The 18,000-nt window shown below is 40.2% G+C and overlaps 1 protein-coding gene across 1 annotated transcript; it reads right to left on the bottom strand.

Moving 5' to 3' along the window:
• Positions 1-1,959: 1,959 nt before the first annotated feature.
• DECR1 (2,4-dienoyl-CoA reductase 1) lies at positions 1,960-17,195 on the bottom strand. The gene is made up of 10 exons (XM_042465017.1): positions 17,060-17,195; positions 13,471-13,670; positions 12,626-12,683; positions 12,385-12,471; positions 8,807-8,954; positions 6,738-6,837; positions 5,767-5,839; positions 4,086-4,232; positions 3,668-3,730; positions 1,960-2,254 (listed from the first exon to the last, which is right to left on the bottom strand). The coding sequence occupies exons 1-10, from the start codon at positions 17,126-17,128 to the stop codon at positions 2,195-2,197; spliced, it is 1,005 nt and encodes a 334-aa protein (XP_042320951.1). The 5' UTR covers positions 17,129-17,195; the 3' UTR covers positions 1,960-2,194.
• Positions 17,196-18,000: the final 805 nt, after the last annotated feature.

The raw sequence follows: 18,000 nt of genomic DNA, 5'->3' as shown, positions 1-18,000 counted from the left end.
AATAGGATCTGCCCACTGTTTGTTGTGAGAAAAGGGTTGATCTAGTTCAATACTGTACTCTATTCTTAAAATGATCCCTCCATAAATCTAGTTGCTGGCCAGCACACTGAAGTGTATTTTTTAATTTCTCCCATAATTCACAAAGCTCTCCTCAATTCAAAATTTTATTCCTGACATTTTCTGTTGTATGTGCGCATTGTGTGTCTTCATGTCATTTCCAACTTAGTGCAACCTTAAGGCTAACCTATCATGGGGTTTTCTTGGCAAGATTTGTTCGGAGGTGGTTTGCTATTGCCTTCCCCTGAGGCTAAAAGCATGTGACTTATCCAAAGTCACCCAGTGGATTTCATGGCCAATTGGGAATCGATCCCTGGTTTCCAGAGTTGTAGTCCAATGCTCAAACCACTATGCCATGCAGTCTCTAAAGGTAAAAATACTTTACCTTAATGCAGAATGACATCTGAACTCTACTGGGTTCATTTTGGCCCAGCAATGAAGATTTCATGTTGATTCCAAGCAAAGAGAGAAGACACGTAAGTGGTGCAATAGCTTTGTGAGTTTATCACAATGTTAGTTTACTGAGGGATTTTCCCCCTGTGTTATGGTTCCATCTAGTGGTTATTTCTGTCTCAGCTTTAATAGGTACAGAATCAAGATTGAGAGAGAAAAATGTACAAGTGTCCACATTTCAGAAACAGCAGTGTTTCCCAAATGTTTTGAACTTTAGCACTGGCTCTAAATTCAATTAAATTCCTTGACACTACAAAACATAACCTACCATTCATCATGTCCTATGCATGCAAAAGTAGTTGCTTAAATACATACATAGTCGGCCCTTGCCTTACATGGGGGATCCGTTCCAGACCCCCCCCCTGCGTAAGGCAAATTCTGCCTATGCTCAAGCCCATTAGAAACAATGGGGCTCGTGCACGGCAGCGCATGGGGCGCCATGGGTGCGCGCGCCCATTCATTTGAATGGGATGTGCCGCCGCTTGTGCCTTGTGCGCTCCCTGCGGCTTGAGCGTGTATGCTCAAGACCGTGTAAAGTGTGCCCGCATTTAACACGGGGGCACTGTAGCTCCAAATTTTAGAGAATTAACACAGCACAAGCACATCTCACCATGGCCTCATTATTCCTTGACTCCTCAATTCACAGTCCCACAGGATTCTCTAAACCTCTGTTGCATGTGCTTTCTACTTGCACTGCTGAGCAATGTTCCAATTTTCCCAGCTTCCAGATCCACTCATTCCTGCTTTTTACTACAATGCCCACTCCTTTTCTTTCTTCCTCTCTATTGTGTGGGTACCTCCATTCTATTTGTAGATAGTCTTCTGAGATTTTTCCCACATGCTTTTAATCTTCTTCATAGTAGCTGCTCTATGAGTGATCTTGGGCAAGTCACATTCTCTTAGCCTCAAAAGAAGTCAATGGCAAACCCACTCTGAAGAATTTATCCTAAGAAAATCTCGTGATAAGGTCACCATAAGTTGAAAATGACTAGAAGTCACAACAGAACTAAGACAGCTGCTTTATTTTAGCCTTATTTTGCTTTAAGGATCCCTGGTGGTGCATTGGTAAAATGTTGGTACTGCAACCACAAGGTTGTGAGTTTGATCCCAGGGCTCCAAGGCTAACTCAGCCTTTCATCCTTTTGTAAGTCGGTAAAATGAGTACCCAGCTTGTTGGGGGCAATTGGCTTACAGATTGTAAACTGCTTAAAGAGTGCTTGAGTTTGCTGATAAGCAGTCCAGAAATGCAAATGCTATTGACCTGCTACAAGTAAAGAATGAAAATACACACCCACACTCCCCAAATTAACTGACGCTTTCCCTTGAGATTCCCTTAGGAATCTTAACTAGAGCTTAGTAACATACGAAGCTTTATTGTGAACACGAACCATGAAACAAAGATATACCATAACTTGTACAGGAGTAACAAAATAATAAAATGAAAACATGTAAGTGTTGTTAGCATTTATTATATATTTCTGTTATGAGTGCAATTTACAAAACATCTTGTTGTTATGGTTTAGGTATACCAAAATCATTAAACTTTCATGTTTTGAAACATACACATACACAAAAGTACTGGTATGTGTCTTGCATTATCATCATTAATAGCACTTGGATATTGAATTCATTGATTAGAATACCCCTGGAAATATTTATTATGCAAAAATAAACAATTAAAAAGTTATGATCCTTTAGTTTTCCTTATCATTTCTTCCATCATATTCCACTCTTCCTGGGTAACCTAGAAAAGGGGGAAATATTTTAAATGAGATAATGATCTCAATGTTTTCTTTGTTCATGTTTTATACAGCTATAAATGAAGACAATCTAGTCAAAGGAAAGCACTTTTAAAACTATACTGTAAGTACATTTAAATATACCTCCATTAAATCAGTGGGAAACTGATTTGAGGAATATTGACTTGAGGAATAAAATTATCATGGTTTTTGATGTCTGAGTGTTAGAGCTATTGCTTATATGACAAGGGATGATATAATGTAAGTATATTAATGAGAGTAAATGAGTGCATTGTTTTGAAATGTGATGTTTATGTAAAATTACAAATGTGTGGCAACTATAGTGCTAAGGTCAATGTGTTATGTTTTGCAATGCTGTATGTATATCAAGGTGCCAGATTTTACTGCTCTGTATTAAGACTTGTTGAAGCCACAACAGAGCAATGATTTCTGATGGAGGAACCTGTGAAGGAGGTACTATGCTGAGGGCTGCAGGGGGGAGCAGCATGTATCTAAAGGCAGAGGATTACCTCTGAGGGTGTCTTACAGGGACTGTATTTGAGATAAGGGTTGAAGCTGGCACTGACAGGTGCTGAGCTGACACAGACAAGTTTTTAATCTGACAGAGACAGTTTGGGATTTGAAAGAAAAGAGAGAACTGCATATGATAGTGGGGAGCCTAGAGAACAGAATATTAGAATTTATTATATTATTATACTGTGTTTAATAAATCTAGTTATATTAATATTTTAAACATGTCTCTGGCAGTCTTGTCAAGCCTGAATTGGAATCAGACCAGACATACCAAACTAAAGAACCCACATAGCAACATAACCACAAGCCCACATTTATAGGGGTCAACTGTAACCCAATCCAGCAAGGAAATAATTGGGGAAAAAGGGCAGAGTGAGTGGTAGGATTCCTAGGGATTAGAGTTTTAGGGCCAACCTGTATAAAGGGATATTTGAAGAGCCTTTGGGGTTGAAGAGTGGGGTATAAAAACTCTAAATAAATACATAGAACCAAACAGTTAGGATAGATCATCCAGCAGACTCTAGAAAAGAGATTTATGTGTAAGTGAAAAAAATCTAAAAATCTTTACAAAAGTATAAAGATTTTTAAGGAAACTTTTAAAAGGAAAAAAAGCAAAAGGGGTTTGCAGAAGAATAAAGTTCTGCAGGAGTTTGCTGAAGCAAAAAAAAATATTTAGAAAAATTCAAAGGGATAGGGAGACTCAAAACAGGTCAGTGAGCTTAGAGATCACATAATAGCTAGCTGATAGTAGAAAAGCAAAATAGAAAAGGTAATGGAACAAAGTATTTTGATAGATGGTATGGTAGATGCAACAGAATACCAAACAAGAAGATTCCACATTTTGTGGAATTTTGTGACAAGTCCCACTTGTAAGTCATTATTACCTTATGTAGGTTATTCATCTCTCCAGCCATGAAAACGAATTCACCACCGTCTATTCTTACTACCTGTGAAGTTTAAAGATTTTCATTAAGCTTCTCCAGTAAGACGTTGACAGTGGTTTAGTTCAATATCAAGTTTAGTCAACATGCTAAAGAAATGGAGTATGGCCAAACATATAAGATTCCCCTCCCCTCCCCCCAAATATAATCTATCTAATAAGATCAGAAATTGATCTTTTTAAAAACTTAAAAGAATGTTTTTCAGTGAAATTGTATTAAGCTCAGCTAGCCCCATAGAACTGCATTAAGCTGCCTTAACAGAGAGACAGTTTAAGTGGATTGAGAATCATAGCTTGTGTATCAGTAGCAGGAAGCGTTGGCAAATGTAAAAAAAATTCTAAAAAATCTTTATATTACTTACAGCTCCATTCACCCAACTTGCATAATCACTACAGAGGTAAGTGGCTAGATTAGCAATCTCTTCCACAGTTCCCAAGCGGCCACAAGGAATTCTCTGGATCATTATTTTCTCAAATTCCCCTGTTGGGTCAAGACGGCTGAAAGCCCCCTAAAGAAATTTTATTATTATTATTTAATTTATTTATTTATATCTTCCTTTTGTCCCATATAGAATCCAAAGCAGCTTACACTGCATGTTAAAATAGCTGAAACCATTTGAATAAAAAACTTAAAAAATTAAACAATCCACCTGAAAACATTTAGAACAGTTAAAAACACATTCAAACATGTTATATATTTAAAAAATAGCACACCTGTTGCATTATCTGAACCAGTTAAAAGCTGAAGGCCTATTTAAATAAGGTCTTTGCCTGCCAGAGAAAAGAGAGCAAAAGGAGGACCAACTGAGCTTCTCTCAGAAGAGAATTCCATATCCTGACAGCAGCCACCAAGAAGACTCTTTCCTGTGTCCTCACTAAATGTGATGGGACTGAGCAAAAACCTTCTGAAGAGCTTGGGCTAGCTCACAAAGGAAGGTAGGGTCTGTCAGATAATCTGTCCTGAAGGCAGTAGTCATTTTTCACCCATTGTATCCCACTGCTGAACTGTGATAAAATTGGAAGTGACATGACATCACTTCTGGTTTTGTTTTCAACAAAGTCAGTGTCGTAAAACAAGCAAAACTGTGATGTTTTGTGGCAATTCAAATTGTTCTTAAGTATTTGGGGTCAAAAGCATATGAGAGCTTGCAAAGTACCCGGGTGCACTTCAGGGACCACCAAAAAGGGGCACATGAAACTTGGAAGGTGAGCTTTCCCCAAACTGCCCTAAAGTCTGGGGTGAGGGATTTAAAACAATATTTAAATCAACATGTAACATATGTTAGATTACAACTCCTATCACAGTGATGGCGAACCTATGGCACGCGTGCCAGAGGTGGCACTCAGAGCCCTCTCTGTCGGCACATGTGCAGCACATAGTTTGCCAGAGTTTGTTACTAGAAAGCCAGAGGGACATGGCACTTTGCAATAAATAAGTGGGTTTTGGGTTGCAGTTTGGGCACTTGGCCTCTAAAAGGTTCACCATCACTGTCCTATCAGCTCATCAATGACTATGGCTAATGGAAGTTGGAGTACAATTACACATGCAATTAGGGTTGCCATAATTCTCTACTATAAACGGGGACAAAATGTAGGACAAAATATAGCCCAAAATTTAGGACAATTGTAGGAGAAAATTTAGCCCCAAATGCAGGACATTTAAAGTCCTCCATTTTTTCTTAAATGTCCTACATTTTGGGCTAATTTTTATCCTACAATTGTCCTAAATTTTGGTCTACATTTTGTCCTACATTTTGTCCCAGTTTATAGTAGAGAATTATGGCAACCCTACCTGCAATGAACATCTCCTGCTTTAGAGAAAATATAAATAACTTTTGTGAGTATAGCTAGAAAAGAGTTTGGCAATGGCCTTCAGAATTTTGTCTTTTGTTATTAAGAATGAACTGAAATGTAATTATACTTCTGTCACAAAAGACTGATAGTAGAAAAGGAGTACATGCTCTTTGACATTCCATGGAAATTACTCTACTTTCCAAGCAACTGTTTTTCAGTTCAGAGAAAGTCTCATGGTTAAAACTGTACCTTTGTCTTTACTGGACCTGGTTGAATTACATTGAATCTCATGCCATATCTCCCCCATTCAGCTGTAAGTGACCTAGAAATTCATTAAGACACTTTGTAAGTGTTCAGCATATACTGTGGTGAAGAAAACTAGAAAATATATGTATTAAATAGACACACACCTTGGGTTCAAACACAGTTCTCTGTTCACTGGAGGATTGTGCATAACTTCAGATGAATATATTGCAACAGGTGTCCTACATATCTTCTCTAGCATACCAACATTTCCCAAAGATGATTTGAATTTTTTAAAAGTTGTTAAACCTCAACAGAAAACAGGGAGGAAAGCAAATGAGGGAAGGATTTTCCTCAAGGAATATCCTATATATTCGTACATACTTGTGCACAAGTCGACCTCATGAATAAGTCAAGGGTCAAAATCCTGGATTTTGATATGACCCATGGATAAGTGGAGGACAAAACTGAGGGGGCTATAAGGAAGAATGAAAAGGGGGAAATACCACTTCTGTCCCTCCTTCTCCTTCTGTGGACCTCTCCCACCCCATTCCCAGGTGCTGGAGGAGAGGTTTTAACATCAGATTGAGAATGGAAGCAAGTGAATTTAAATGGAGAGTTGTTTCCATAGGAAGCAAGGCCTTGCAGAACAGAACAGAGAGATAACTGGTTTTAAATGGAGAGTCGTTTCCATAGGAAACCAGGTCTTGCAAAACAGACTGGAGAGATGGTTTTAAATGGGGAGTCTTGCAAAATGGACCGGAGGGGTAAAGAATTGGTGAAAAATGGAGATTGGGGCATCAGGCTTGCTTGCTTTAGGACCTTTCTAAACATTACTGGTGTATTGACCCTTATATAAGTCTACCCAGAATTTCGAGATCAATTTTGGTGCATAAATTTCTCAACTTATTGTTGAATATATACAGTAGAATGTGAGTTAAGTGTATTTTAATCTTAGGGACCAAGAAATTACTCACTTGCACAATGCTTCTACACCTGCTTTGGCAGAAGCACTTGGGGTCACAAACCCAGACCCACTTTCTGCATAGACTGTTGTAATGGCCAAAAATGCTGCCCCTGAAAGATGCAGAAAGATAAAGGCTGAATTAAAGACACAGTTCTGACCCTATAAAAGCTAGAAACACAGTCCCTGAAACATGCAAAAAGCTAGATGCTGACTACAAGACACATCTCTGACCCCGTAATTGACACACTCTTCCTAATGTTATCTCATAGAAATAGGAATTATAAATGTGATTTATATCTAAATCTAAAAACAACAAACAACAGAAAATGAAACAATATCTTAAGGATCTCTGACTACGGATTCATACATTGCCTTCCATGAAAATGGGAAAGAGGCTTACTGAAAGTCTTAGGCCCATTACAGACGGGCGTAAAATATGTACTAGGGTTAGGGAAAGTGAGTGCCTTACGCATACACCTAACTCTAATACGTCCGTAGGACGTACAAAATGGTGGCACCCTATACACATAGAGGCCGCCATTATGTCACGAACGCGCCGCCTCCAAACGGGGCGGCGCAGATGTGACGTCTTTGCGTCGTGTGAGGGCGCATAGGGCGCCCTTTCTGCAGCGCTAGAAGGAGCTCCAAAACAGAGCTCCTTCCGTAATTTGCATCGCTGGCACAGCCTCCTCCTCGCCAACGTTGGGTGTCCTTGGGGCATGAAGCCCCAAGGACACCCCTTTCCAGGCTGCGGGGAAGCAGCCTTTTGCCGCTTCTCCATGGCCTGGAAAGCGGCGGATTGGGGCCTCGGAGGCTGCCGCTCTGGCAGCTGAGGCCCCGATCCAGCAGGGAAAGGAGCGTCTACAGGCCTCCCCAAAGGGGCAGTCTGTAATGCGCCTTAGACTGTTTTTGGTAATAATCTGCCACTATCACTGTATCTAAGATTTGTGATTAGGTCTCTATTTATCAAGTGATTAAAAGCTGCTTTGTATCCAAAATTCACTCATGTTGTGAAAAGTAACTGCAGTTGAACCCCAAAAATGTAACATTTCCCTTGACCAAATACTGTGAAACACATATCTGAATAACATCTGTCTTTGACAATGGTTGACCAAGGAAAAGAACTGAGTTAAAGCTAAAACTAACAACATAAAGACAAAAACTGGATGAAAAATGTTTAATCCCCTTGATATATGGCAGCTTGATTTCAATTTATATGTAGTACAATTTGCAGCTTGCTACAAACAATGATTTTGGTCTTTTTAGTAGTATCCAGTGAGCTCTTTCTACATCCATCAGGGGGAACAACAAGAAAGTGTCCCTCCCTGCACCCTCAAAATCCACTTCGGGGGAAGAAACCAGTAGCATATACTAAGTGTATGACCAGATCTACATTCTTATGGGGGTGGATTCCACATGATGTGTTTGTTTAAAATCTGTGCTTCCTACATAGTAGTCAAATTTGACTTGATGATGATGCAGATATGTAAGTGATACAAAGTGTCAATCTACCTTGTGTTCAGAGAATGTTAAGGTATGCTTGTTACAGAGTTTGGAAGACCAGTGTTCTGCATTTACAGGAATGAAAGAAGTGTAAAAGTTGATCTATAGTCAATAATTGAAGTGTGATGGTGGCTATGTGAAGGGTGTATAAAAACCTAGTTTAAACATGTCAGCATTGTTTAAAGAGTTACATTCGCACCAGCCATATGTGCAAAGTGTTTCTATTCCAATGTTCCGTGCATATGAACTACTGTACCTAACAGCAGTTATTTCCTGAAGCTTTGCAAGTCATGATCTGGTGGTGGCAGAAGACTGTCTTTTCCCATTACATCATTACATCCTCCTGTTTCACACTCTTGAAGGGGGCCAGAATCTAGAGACACTTTCTTCAATCTTCCCAAGGGCTCTCCTTAAAATAATGTAGGATCAGGTTTATTTTTGCAATGGCAGAACATGCTATTTGAGAACTGAGCAGTCCAGGATTTCAAGGGAAATAACAGCAAATTGCAGATTTTTATTTAGTATCCTATTTGGACTTTGTCAATAAAACATCAAGTTCTATACATCTGAATGTACCTTTCTTAGCTTTAATTAGTTGTTTTCCAATTTCAAGGGTTACATAGGCAGTACCATTAAGAACAATATCTGTAATTGTCCTCCATGCATTTGCAGAAAGACGTTCGGAAGGAGAAATAAAATTTCCAGCAGCATTATTTATAATTACCTGACATGGAGAAAAGAAATTGAATACTTAGTTAAATTTAAAAAGTGGTTGGCCATTTCATAGACTCCAACAGAAGTTTAGATAAAAGGCTGCCTAAAAACCTACAATTTTTGCCAAAACTCAAGAACATTATACATTTAAAAGTAAGTATATCATAATCCCAGAAACATTGCTGATTTTAAACACTTGTTTGGATTCTGTGCTCATTTCAGTAAGAGAATTTTTAAACCTGAAAGTCATCTCAGGTTAAAAAACAACCAAACAACCAAGCACATCAACCATAACTGTTGCCCACAGCAAACATCTTCACAGTCTTCCTCTGGTGATTTCAAGATCTTAACTTTCAAACACAAGAGGTAGCTGCAAACTCTGTTTTTACTCCCTTTTGCTAGTAACCTATGAAACATAAAAAGTGGTGGAATTCTGCCATCTAGGATACCGAGTTTCTGCCTACTATTTACAAATTGTTTTAAAACCTAATTTAGAAAAGTGCAAGCTACAAGTGGGATCAACAACTAAATGCTGCATGATGGGAGTGCACTTGCTCAGAATTACAGCCAACCAGTCATTCCTTCTTCTGGGATGTTCAATTCTATGTTCCCTCTCTCCCTGCTTTTGGCTCCCTCTACTCAGCAACAGTCAGCATTCCATGCTCACTGAGGATGCTCAGTTTTAGTGTCCTCATTCCTATCTCCTTCTTGTGTGCAAATAGCATTGCTTTAGTTACATAAAGAGTACAATTCAAGTTAGTTTCCTACTAGTACATGTCTGCGATAACTGTTGTATCACAACAATGCCATGCTGCTGTCTGAGTACACAGAACAATCTTTTGTCCTTTGGGGTCTGCAGGTTAACCAATGGGCAATCATAAGAGAATATATAATATCCAGGGTTCTTTCAGTGTGCCTCAGGCCTTCGCAAGGGAGGGACAGGTAGTTGTTGTTATTGCATTATTCTTGTTTTATTTATATCTTATCTTTTCCACAGCCCTTGAACTCAAGGCAGCATAAAAAAGTTAAAACAAATCTAACTAAAAATAAATGTTATACAAAAGTTAAAATATAACTAAACTATCAATAAAATTAAAAGCAGACCCATTGAAAACAAAAACAAATATATACAACACAGTGCATTATTAAAGGCCCCTTCCTAATAAGTCAGCAATGGAAGAACAACTTCATCCTGAATCATCCCATTCATTAATTATTTGAAGTACAGTACAGTGGTGCCTCGGGTTACGAAAATAATTCGTTCCGTGGCACCGTTCGTAACCCGAAAAGCCTTCGTAAGCCGAAAACCCATAGGCGCTAATGGGGAAAAAAGCCGCGGCTCTGCCGCGGCTCCATTTAAAACAGCGCCGGAGTTTTTTCGTAACCCGAAAAAACTTTCGTAACCCGAAACAATAAATCCCTATGGGATTTATTCGTATCCTGAAAAATTCGTAACCTGGGTATTTCGTATCCCGAGGTACCACTGTACAGTCGGCCCTTCTTATACACGGATTTTTTATACACGGATTTAAGCATACACGGTTTGAAAATGTTCCAAAAAAGTATAAATTTACCTTGATGTTCCATTTTTTATTAGGGACACCATTTTGCTATGTCATTATACTTAATGGGACTTGAGCATACACTGATTTTGTTATACACGGGGGATCTTGGAACCAAACCCCAGCGTATAACAAGGATCCACTGTATTAACTGGTCAAATGAAACAAACAACCATCTGTTTTCAAGGGATTCTGGTTTCATTGACCTTTTGTTCTGTTATGGAACATGTAATCATGTAGTGGCCCTTTTATTAGAGCTTTGGTTCTATGGACAATGAGATTATAAATTACTATAAACACGAGAGCAAATATTTTTGAAAACTGGAGGGTATTACTGCACTTCATCTGCTTTCTTGTAGTTGTTTTGGAGCACAATCTCCATAATCCCTAAGAAATAGCCATGCTGGATGGGGCTTATGGGAACTGTAATACATAACATCTGGAAGACACCAGACTGCCTATCCTGTATTAGAGCAGATTCAACTGATTGTCCGATGTGGACCAGCTGTTGGGGCAAGTAAGGAAGACAACTTGTCCTTTTGATCCCTGTCTTTCTTGGCCGGTCATCCAGGGAGGAAATGCAATTAGATCTAAATTACAATATATTATTAATGCCTCTTTCAGTAAGGAAGATTTCCAACATATTTAAAAGAAGAGGTGGTATGACTACTTCTAAAAAAGCCCTCCCTGAACCCCCAGACTTTTCTGGGCAAGGTGATCAAGAGGGCAGTTTCATTCCAACTGTACACAGTCTTGGATGATACAAATTATCTAGACCCATTTCAAACCAGCTTCAGAGCAGCATATAGAGCTGAGGCTGCTGTAGTTGCCTTTAGTGGATGATTTTTGCCTGAGCATTGACAGGGGGAGTTTGTCCCTGTTGGTGCTTTTGGATCTCTCAGCAGTTTTCGATACCATCAACTATGGTATCCTCCTGGAACACTTGGGGGATATGGGCATTGGAGACACTGTGTTTTAGTGGTTCCAGTCTCCAGATGGCGGTGCTTTGGGATAGTTCTCCTCAAAAAAGGAACTGTTATATGGCAGACCCCAAGGTGCCGTCCTATCCCCAATGCTATTCAACATTTATATGAAACAACTGGGAAAGATGATCTGGAGGCATGAGGCAGAGTGCTATCAGTATGCTGATAACACCCAGACATATTTCTCTATGCCTTCAAATAAAGCCATGGCTAAGGATATGTGTCTCCTCTGAACGAATGCCTGGAGAGGTAATGGGCTGGGTGAGGAAGAATGAATTGAATCCAGTCAAGACAGAAGTGCTTACTGTCAAAGGTCCTAATTGGGGTTTGGAGGTGTGTCAACCAGTTCTGGATTTGGTTAGACTGCCCCTGAAAGACTGTTCACAGCTTGGAGGTGCTTCTGGATCTGTTGCTCCAAATGATAGCTCAGATAGTTGGGACAGCCAGGAGTGTTTACTAATTATTTACTAGCTTCAGCTGTTACGTCACCTGCACCCCTTCCTAGAGTTAGAGGACCTAAAGATTGTAGTGCACGTCCTGGTATCCTCAAGGCTGGACATTGGGCTACCTCTACACCAAGTTCAGAAACTTCAGTTAGTTCAGAACACAGCAACCAGATTGGTTACTGGGGCACCCAGCAATAACCATATCACACTAATATCAAAATCACTCCACTAGATGCCAATTAGTTTCCACAAAGCGTTGGTTATTACCTTTAAAGCCCTACATGGCAAAATATCTAAAAAATCACAAATCCCAGAATTCTATAGCATTCAGCCAAGGCAGTTAACTTCATTATTTCTGCAGTGCAGATGAGGCCGAAGATATACATACATACATACTATACAGAACATTCCCAGTAGTGATTAACTGCTTTCTCTATTGGGACACTTACACTGGGATGCCCAGCCACATCAATTAACTGTGCAACTGCATTGCTGACAGAAGTTGGATCTCTCACGTCACACTGGACTGCATGAACCTGTGTGATAAAATATCAGTGTTACAACAATCAACACAAGGGGGAAAGGGGAAAATAAATACAAAATGTAACCAGGACTTCAAAGGATACACTCACAAAATTCCTAATGCCAGTATCATATATAAAAAGTATTTAAACAGTGATTAAACAGTACCTTATTTCCTGTTTTAGAAGAAATTTCTTCTGCTGTTTTCTTCAATACATCGACTTTCCTACAAATAATTTTATATTAGTTCCTGGTTTCCATTACATAAAATATATCTTAAGATTCATCTAATGTTAAAACATAGAAGAAATTTTATTCAAGTGAAAACTTTAAAATTGGTAATATTGTTTCATAATACTGCAGTGGAAAGCTTAATTCCTTCTTGATATGGTTTAGCTTAGATGCTTCTACACTGTCAAATTCCAACACACTGATCACTGAACTTGCTTTGCTCCAATGCAGGGGCAGGCCATTGTGGAAGACCATGGGGCTACTGCAGGAGACACTGGAGGCCTGTTCCCCTCTTGAATCTGCTTGCACAAACAAATATGCCCCCAAATGTTCTCAAACATCCTCTAAGGAACATAGGGGGATGTTTTGGGGGCACCCTAAGCCCCTAGGAGGCATTTTAAGGCAAAAAAAATAAAAAAATAAAAAAAGGTGGGTTTTTTCCCTTCAAAATTTCATTTTGACCTGGGGGGGGCATGCAAACATGATGGAAATGCCCTCTACAGCCCCTAGAGGTCATTTAGGGGGTATTCTGATATAAAAATAACAACAACCTGTTTTTGAGCTCTGGGGCCACAAAAACAGCCCTGGGAGGTGCACACAGCCTGCAGGTTAATCTTTGCTGATATCTGCTCTAACTGAATATAGTTGCTAAAAAAAGAAAAATCAACAATGCAATCAGGAATAAGCTCACAGTACCCAATGCACACCTGGCTGCAACAGCAGAGTTGCATCCTTTGCATGAGAATCTCATTTTCTCTAAAATGTAAAGCTAAGGTATTTACCGGCTTGCTATTACACACTCTGCTCCCAAACTAGAAAAAGCAGTTGTCATTGCTTTTCCAATGCCAGTACCGCCACCTGTGATAAAGGCCACTTTCCCATGAAAAGCATCTGGTGGCAACAACACTTTCGAAACAGGTGAAAAGAAGGCAGCTTGAGGACTGTCGCTTTGGCACATAACTTGTGTTCCATGACTTAGATGCTGAAAAAGAAACAGGAGATAATTTAGGATTTTTACCTGCATGTATTATAGCTTGAGCATTGTTCTCAACTACAGAACTACTAGATAATTAAGTTGCAGGTTTGCTATTTTTATTGCCTTGTGTGGGATTTTTTTTCTAGACTAGGGGTAGTTAACTATGTGGGGACCAAAGGCCAATTTTTATTCCTAGTCCCCCCTGTGGGCCTCCCAGGAAATACCAGTTTTCTTCTGCAGTCCTTCTCAAAATGGCAACAGAAAGTGATGCAACACTACTTCCTGTCACCATTTTGAGAGGACATTAGAGCAAAAGAGGTACAGTATTTGGGTGGGGATAGTGTGAAGTTAGTAGTATGATGCTCTGATGTGTTTGTGGTGGTGAGCCGGCTTGCATGGATGAATCATAGAGTTGAAAGATACCACAATGGCCGTCCAGTCCAACCCCCTGCCATGCAGGAAGGCACATCCCTGACAGATGGCCATCCAGCCTCTGTTTAAAGACCTCTGAAGAAGAAGACTCCACTACACTCCAAGGGAGTGTGTTCCACTGTTGAACATCCCTGCCAGGAAGTTCCTCCTAATGTTGTGGTGGAATCTCTTTTCCTGTAGCTTGCATCCATTGTTCCGGGTCCTGTTCTCTGGAGCAGCAGAAAACAACCTTGTTCCCTCCTCAATATGAATCCCTTCAAATATTTAAACAGGGCCTCTTAACTTTCTCTTTTCCAGGCTAAACATACCCAACTCCCTAAGTCTTTCTTCATAGGTCATGGTTTCCAGGCCCTTCACCATTTTAGTTGCCCTCCTTTGAATATGCTCGTTTCTCAACATCCTTTTTGAATTGTGGTGCCCAGAACTAGACACAGTATTCCAGGTGGAGCCTGACCAAAGCAGAATACAGCAGCACTATTACTTCCCTTGATCATTCTAGACACTATACAGTGGATCCTTATTTTACGCTATCCCCCGTGGATAACAAATCCGTGGATGCTCAAGTCCCATTAAATATAATGACATAGCAAAATGCTGTCCCTTATAAAAAATGGAAAATCAAGGTTTGATATTTGAAATTTATACTTTTTTTTAACATTTTCAAACTGTGGATGCTTGAATCTATGTATAAAAAATCAGTGTATAAAAAGGGCCGTCTGTACTTTTATTGATGCAGCCTAAAATTGCATTGACCTTTTTAGCTGCCGCATCACACTGTTCACTCATGTTCAATTTGTAGTCTACTTGGACTCCTAAATCCCTTTCACATGTAGTTTCATTCAGCCAGGTGTCGTCCATCCTATATTTGTACATTTCATTTTTCCGCCCTAAGTGCAGTGCCTTACATTTCTCCATGTTGAATTTCATTTTGTTAGCTTTGGCTCAGCTTTCTAGCCTATTCAGGTCATTTTGAATTTTGATCCTGTCCTCTGGAGTATTAGCTACTCCTCCTAATTTGGTGTCATCTGCAAATATGAAAAGCATGCCCTCAGTTCTGTCATCCAAGTCATTGATAAAGATGTTGAATAGCACTGGGCCCAGGACAGAGCCATGTGGGACCCCACTGGTCACTTCTCTCCAGAATGAAAAGGAGCCATTGTTGAGCACCCTTTGGGTTCAGCCGGTCAACCAATTACAAATCTATGTGGATGCGATGCCTCGAATCGGTCCCCAGGCCTGCCTTAATGGCCAGTCTGAACAGGACCTAAATTATTTATTTTAAAATTGTGTATAGCACTTTCAAGTGACCCATTATTTCACACCTTTTATCAAGTTGCAATCTTTCCAACAACTGTGTAAGGCAAAGCCATTTTCCATACATACTGCATATTGGAAAACTGAAGTTAAAGTGGTGTCTTGCCTAATGTCACCTGAGATGTTATCACACTAGCGAAATCCTACTGAGAAACGGGCTTTAAAGTAGATTTAAATTAGGAAAAAAACCTGCAAATGTGAGAAGTTTATCACACGACGTTTCGCCACGCCAGAAATAACGTGAAAATAAAGCGAAGGCAAAAGGGACAAAAACTGCAGCTTTTTATTTTTGGGAAGCTCCAAAAGTAAAAAGCGGCTGTTTTTGTCCCTTTTACGTTCACTTTATTTTTGCGTTATTTCTTTTCTGGAGAAACATCATGTGATAAACTTCCCACATCTGTGTTTTTTTTCCTAATTTAGATCTACTTTAAATCCCATTTCTCCCCAGTGTGATAAGGTCCCTAGTAATTTTATGGCAGAAGCAAGATCCAAATTAGGGACCGCCTAATTCCTATCTCATCCTCTCAGCCATTTCATTATTCCAACTCTCTAAGTACAATGTGAAGTCGAAGGCTTTCATAGTTTTTTGTGGGTTTTTTGGGGCCATGTGGCCATGTCCCAGAAGAGTTTTTTCCTGACGTTTTGCCAGCAGCTGTGGCTGCCATCTTCAGAGAGGATGCTGGTGAAACGTCAGGAATAAACTCTTTTGGGACATGGCCAGATAGTCCCGAAAAACCCACAAAAACCGATCTCTAAACTCAACATCTTACAGTTCTTTAGTGTGAGTAAGCGATACAGACAAACTGTCTCAAATTCTGCAATGCAGCTTTGGAAACTCATATTTTAAAACAACTGCAATTTCTAAGCAAAGAAATTAAAAGAAAGAGGCTGATCCGCCGGATACCTCCTGCAAAGGGCAACGTTCAGATTTATTTTTCTAGGTTAGACAATGAGTTACTAGCTGAGACCAGACAGTGCAAAGTCAACTGCTCAAAATTGTGGCCTTCAGCACAATGCCAGCAATGCCTTCTGAAACAAATGAATGTTAACAAGGAGTGAGGCTGCCTTCGCACTGCAGAATTAATGCAGTTTGACGCTGCTTTAACTGCTGTGGGTTAGTACTATGGAATTCTGGGGCCGCATCCACACTGGAGAATTAAACTGGTTTGGTACCACTTTAACTCGTTGTCTGGGTCTTTGCTATGGAATTCTGAGAGTTGTAGTTTGTTGTGGGGCCCAGAGCGGAGCTCTGCTCCGCTCTGGGCCCACAACAAACTCCAACTCCCAGAATTCCATAGCTTTGAGCCAGAAAAGACTACAAATCCCAGAATTCCATAGCCAATTTACAAACTACAAATCCCAGAATTCCAGGAACTCCAGGAAAAAAAGGTCTGGTCACCCTGGATATATGTCCCAATAGAAACTAGAAAGAGGCACACAAAGAGGCTGGAATGTAGGACATGTCCTGGGAAAGGAGGACTGGTCTGGCCACCCTGGATATCTCCCAATAGAAACTTAGAAAACACCCCTAGAAATACCCATGAATGCTTTTTTTTACAGTCCTGCTCAAAATGGAGGACATCTGGGGATTCCTCCTGCACACAAAGAGGCTCCTGGAAGAGGAGGACTGGTCTGGTCAAGTGCCTTACCCGCCTAGGCAGCCTCTGCGCACTTAAGCGGGTCACTAACCCGCGACTCACGCACAGCTCAGCCGCCATCTTGCTTTCCTGGCACTCTGGACGAGGAGGACTCCACTAACGCCCCGCCCTCCGCTGCTCAGGAACCAATGAGAGAGAAGGGGCGGGGCTGACTGACCCACGCTCACCCTGGCCACGCCTCATCCGTGGAGGGGTGTGTCAGGGCAGAAAGCCACGCCCCCTCTGTTCCTGGGATTGGAACCCTGGTCGAGTCTTAAATCCAAAACACACTGCAGAAGTAATCCAGTTTCAGGCCCTGCCTTGGCTCAGTGCTAGGGAATTCTGGGAACTGTAGTTTTGTGAGGCGTTTAACCTCCTCTGTCAGAGAGTGCTGGTGCCACAATAAACTACAGGATTTCCCAGGATTCCCTAGCACTGAGCCAGGTCTCACACTGGATTATTTCCGCAGTGTGTTTTTGGTTTAACACAATTTTAACTGCAATGGGTCAGTGCTATGGAATTCTGGGAATTTTAGTCTGTTGCTTTGCTCTGGTGCCAAACTACAAATCCTACAATTCCATTATTTCCTCAGTATAGAAATATCTTGCTTTAACACTGCAATAATTTGCTTCCTTTTTTAAATGTACTTTTTGCCTCTATGTTTTTAATTTTACTGGGGTTTTTTTATAGGATTTTTTTTTATTGAACAAATTAAAATTTACAGCAATACATCCATTCCGACACGTATTGGAATGAGTTTTGTACATCAGGTCACAATGCCACAATATATCACCCCCCCAAAAAAACAAAACAATTCAAGGATGAAGAAGAGTATCTTACATTATTACATGACATTATTATTATTATTATCTGACATTATTACATTTCAGCTGCAACAATTTTACTGTTGTTGTTTTTTTAATGTCGTGAAACAGCTCTGAGTCCCAGTTCTG

Source organism: Sceloporus undulatus, chromosome 4 (assembly GCF_019175285.1).
Source record: "Sceloporus undulatus isolate JIND9_A2432 ecotype Alabama chromosome 4, SceUnd_v1.1, whole genome shotgun sequence".
In the NCBI taxonomy this organism is placed as follows: Eukaryota; Metazoa; Chordata; class Lepidosauria; order Squamata; family Phrynosomatidae; genus Sceloporus; species Sceloporus undulatus.
Note: the sequence above shows the minus strand (reverse complement) of the source record. Positions and strands in the feature narration are given on the sequence as shown.

Excerpts from the sequence above, each read along its gene's own strand:
- DECR1 (XM_042465017.1), bottom strand. The coding sequence starts at position 17,128 with ATGGCGGCTGAGCTGTGCGTGAGTCGCGGGTTAGTGACCCGCTTAAGT. Across the intron at positions 12,684-13,470 it reads GAGTGTGTAATAGCAAGCCG|GAAAGTCGATGTATTGAAGA; the intron begins GTAAATACCTTA and ends AATTATTTGTAG. Across the intron at positions 8,955-12,384 it reads ATGTGGCTGGGCATCCCAGT|GTAATTATAAATAATGCTGC; the intron begins GTAAGTGTCCCA and ends TCTCCATGTCAG.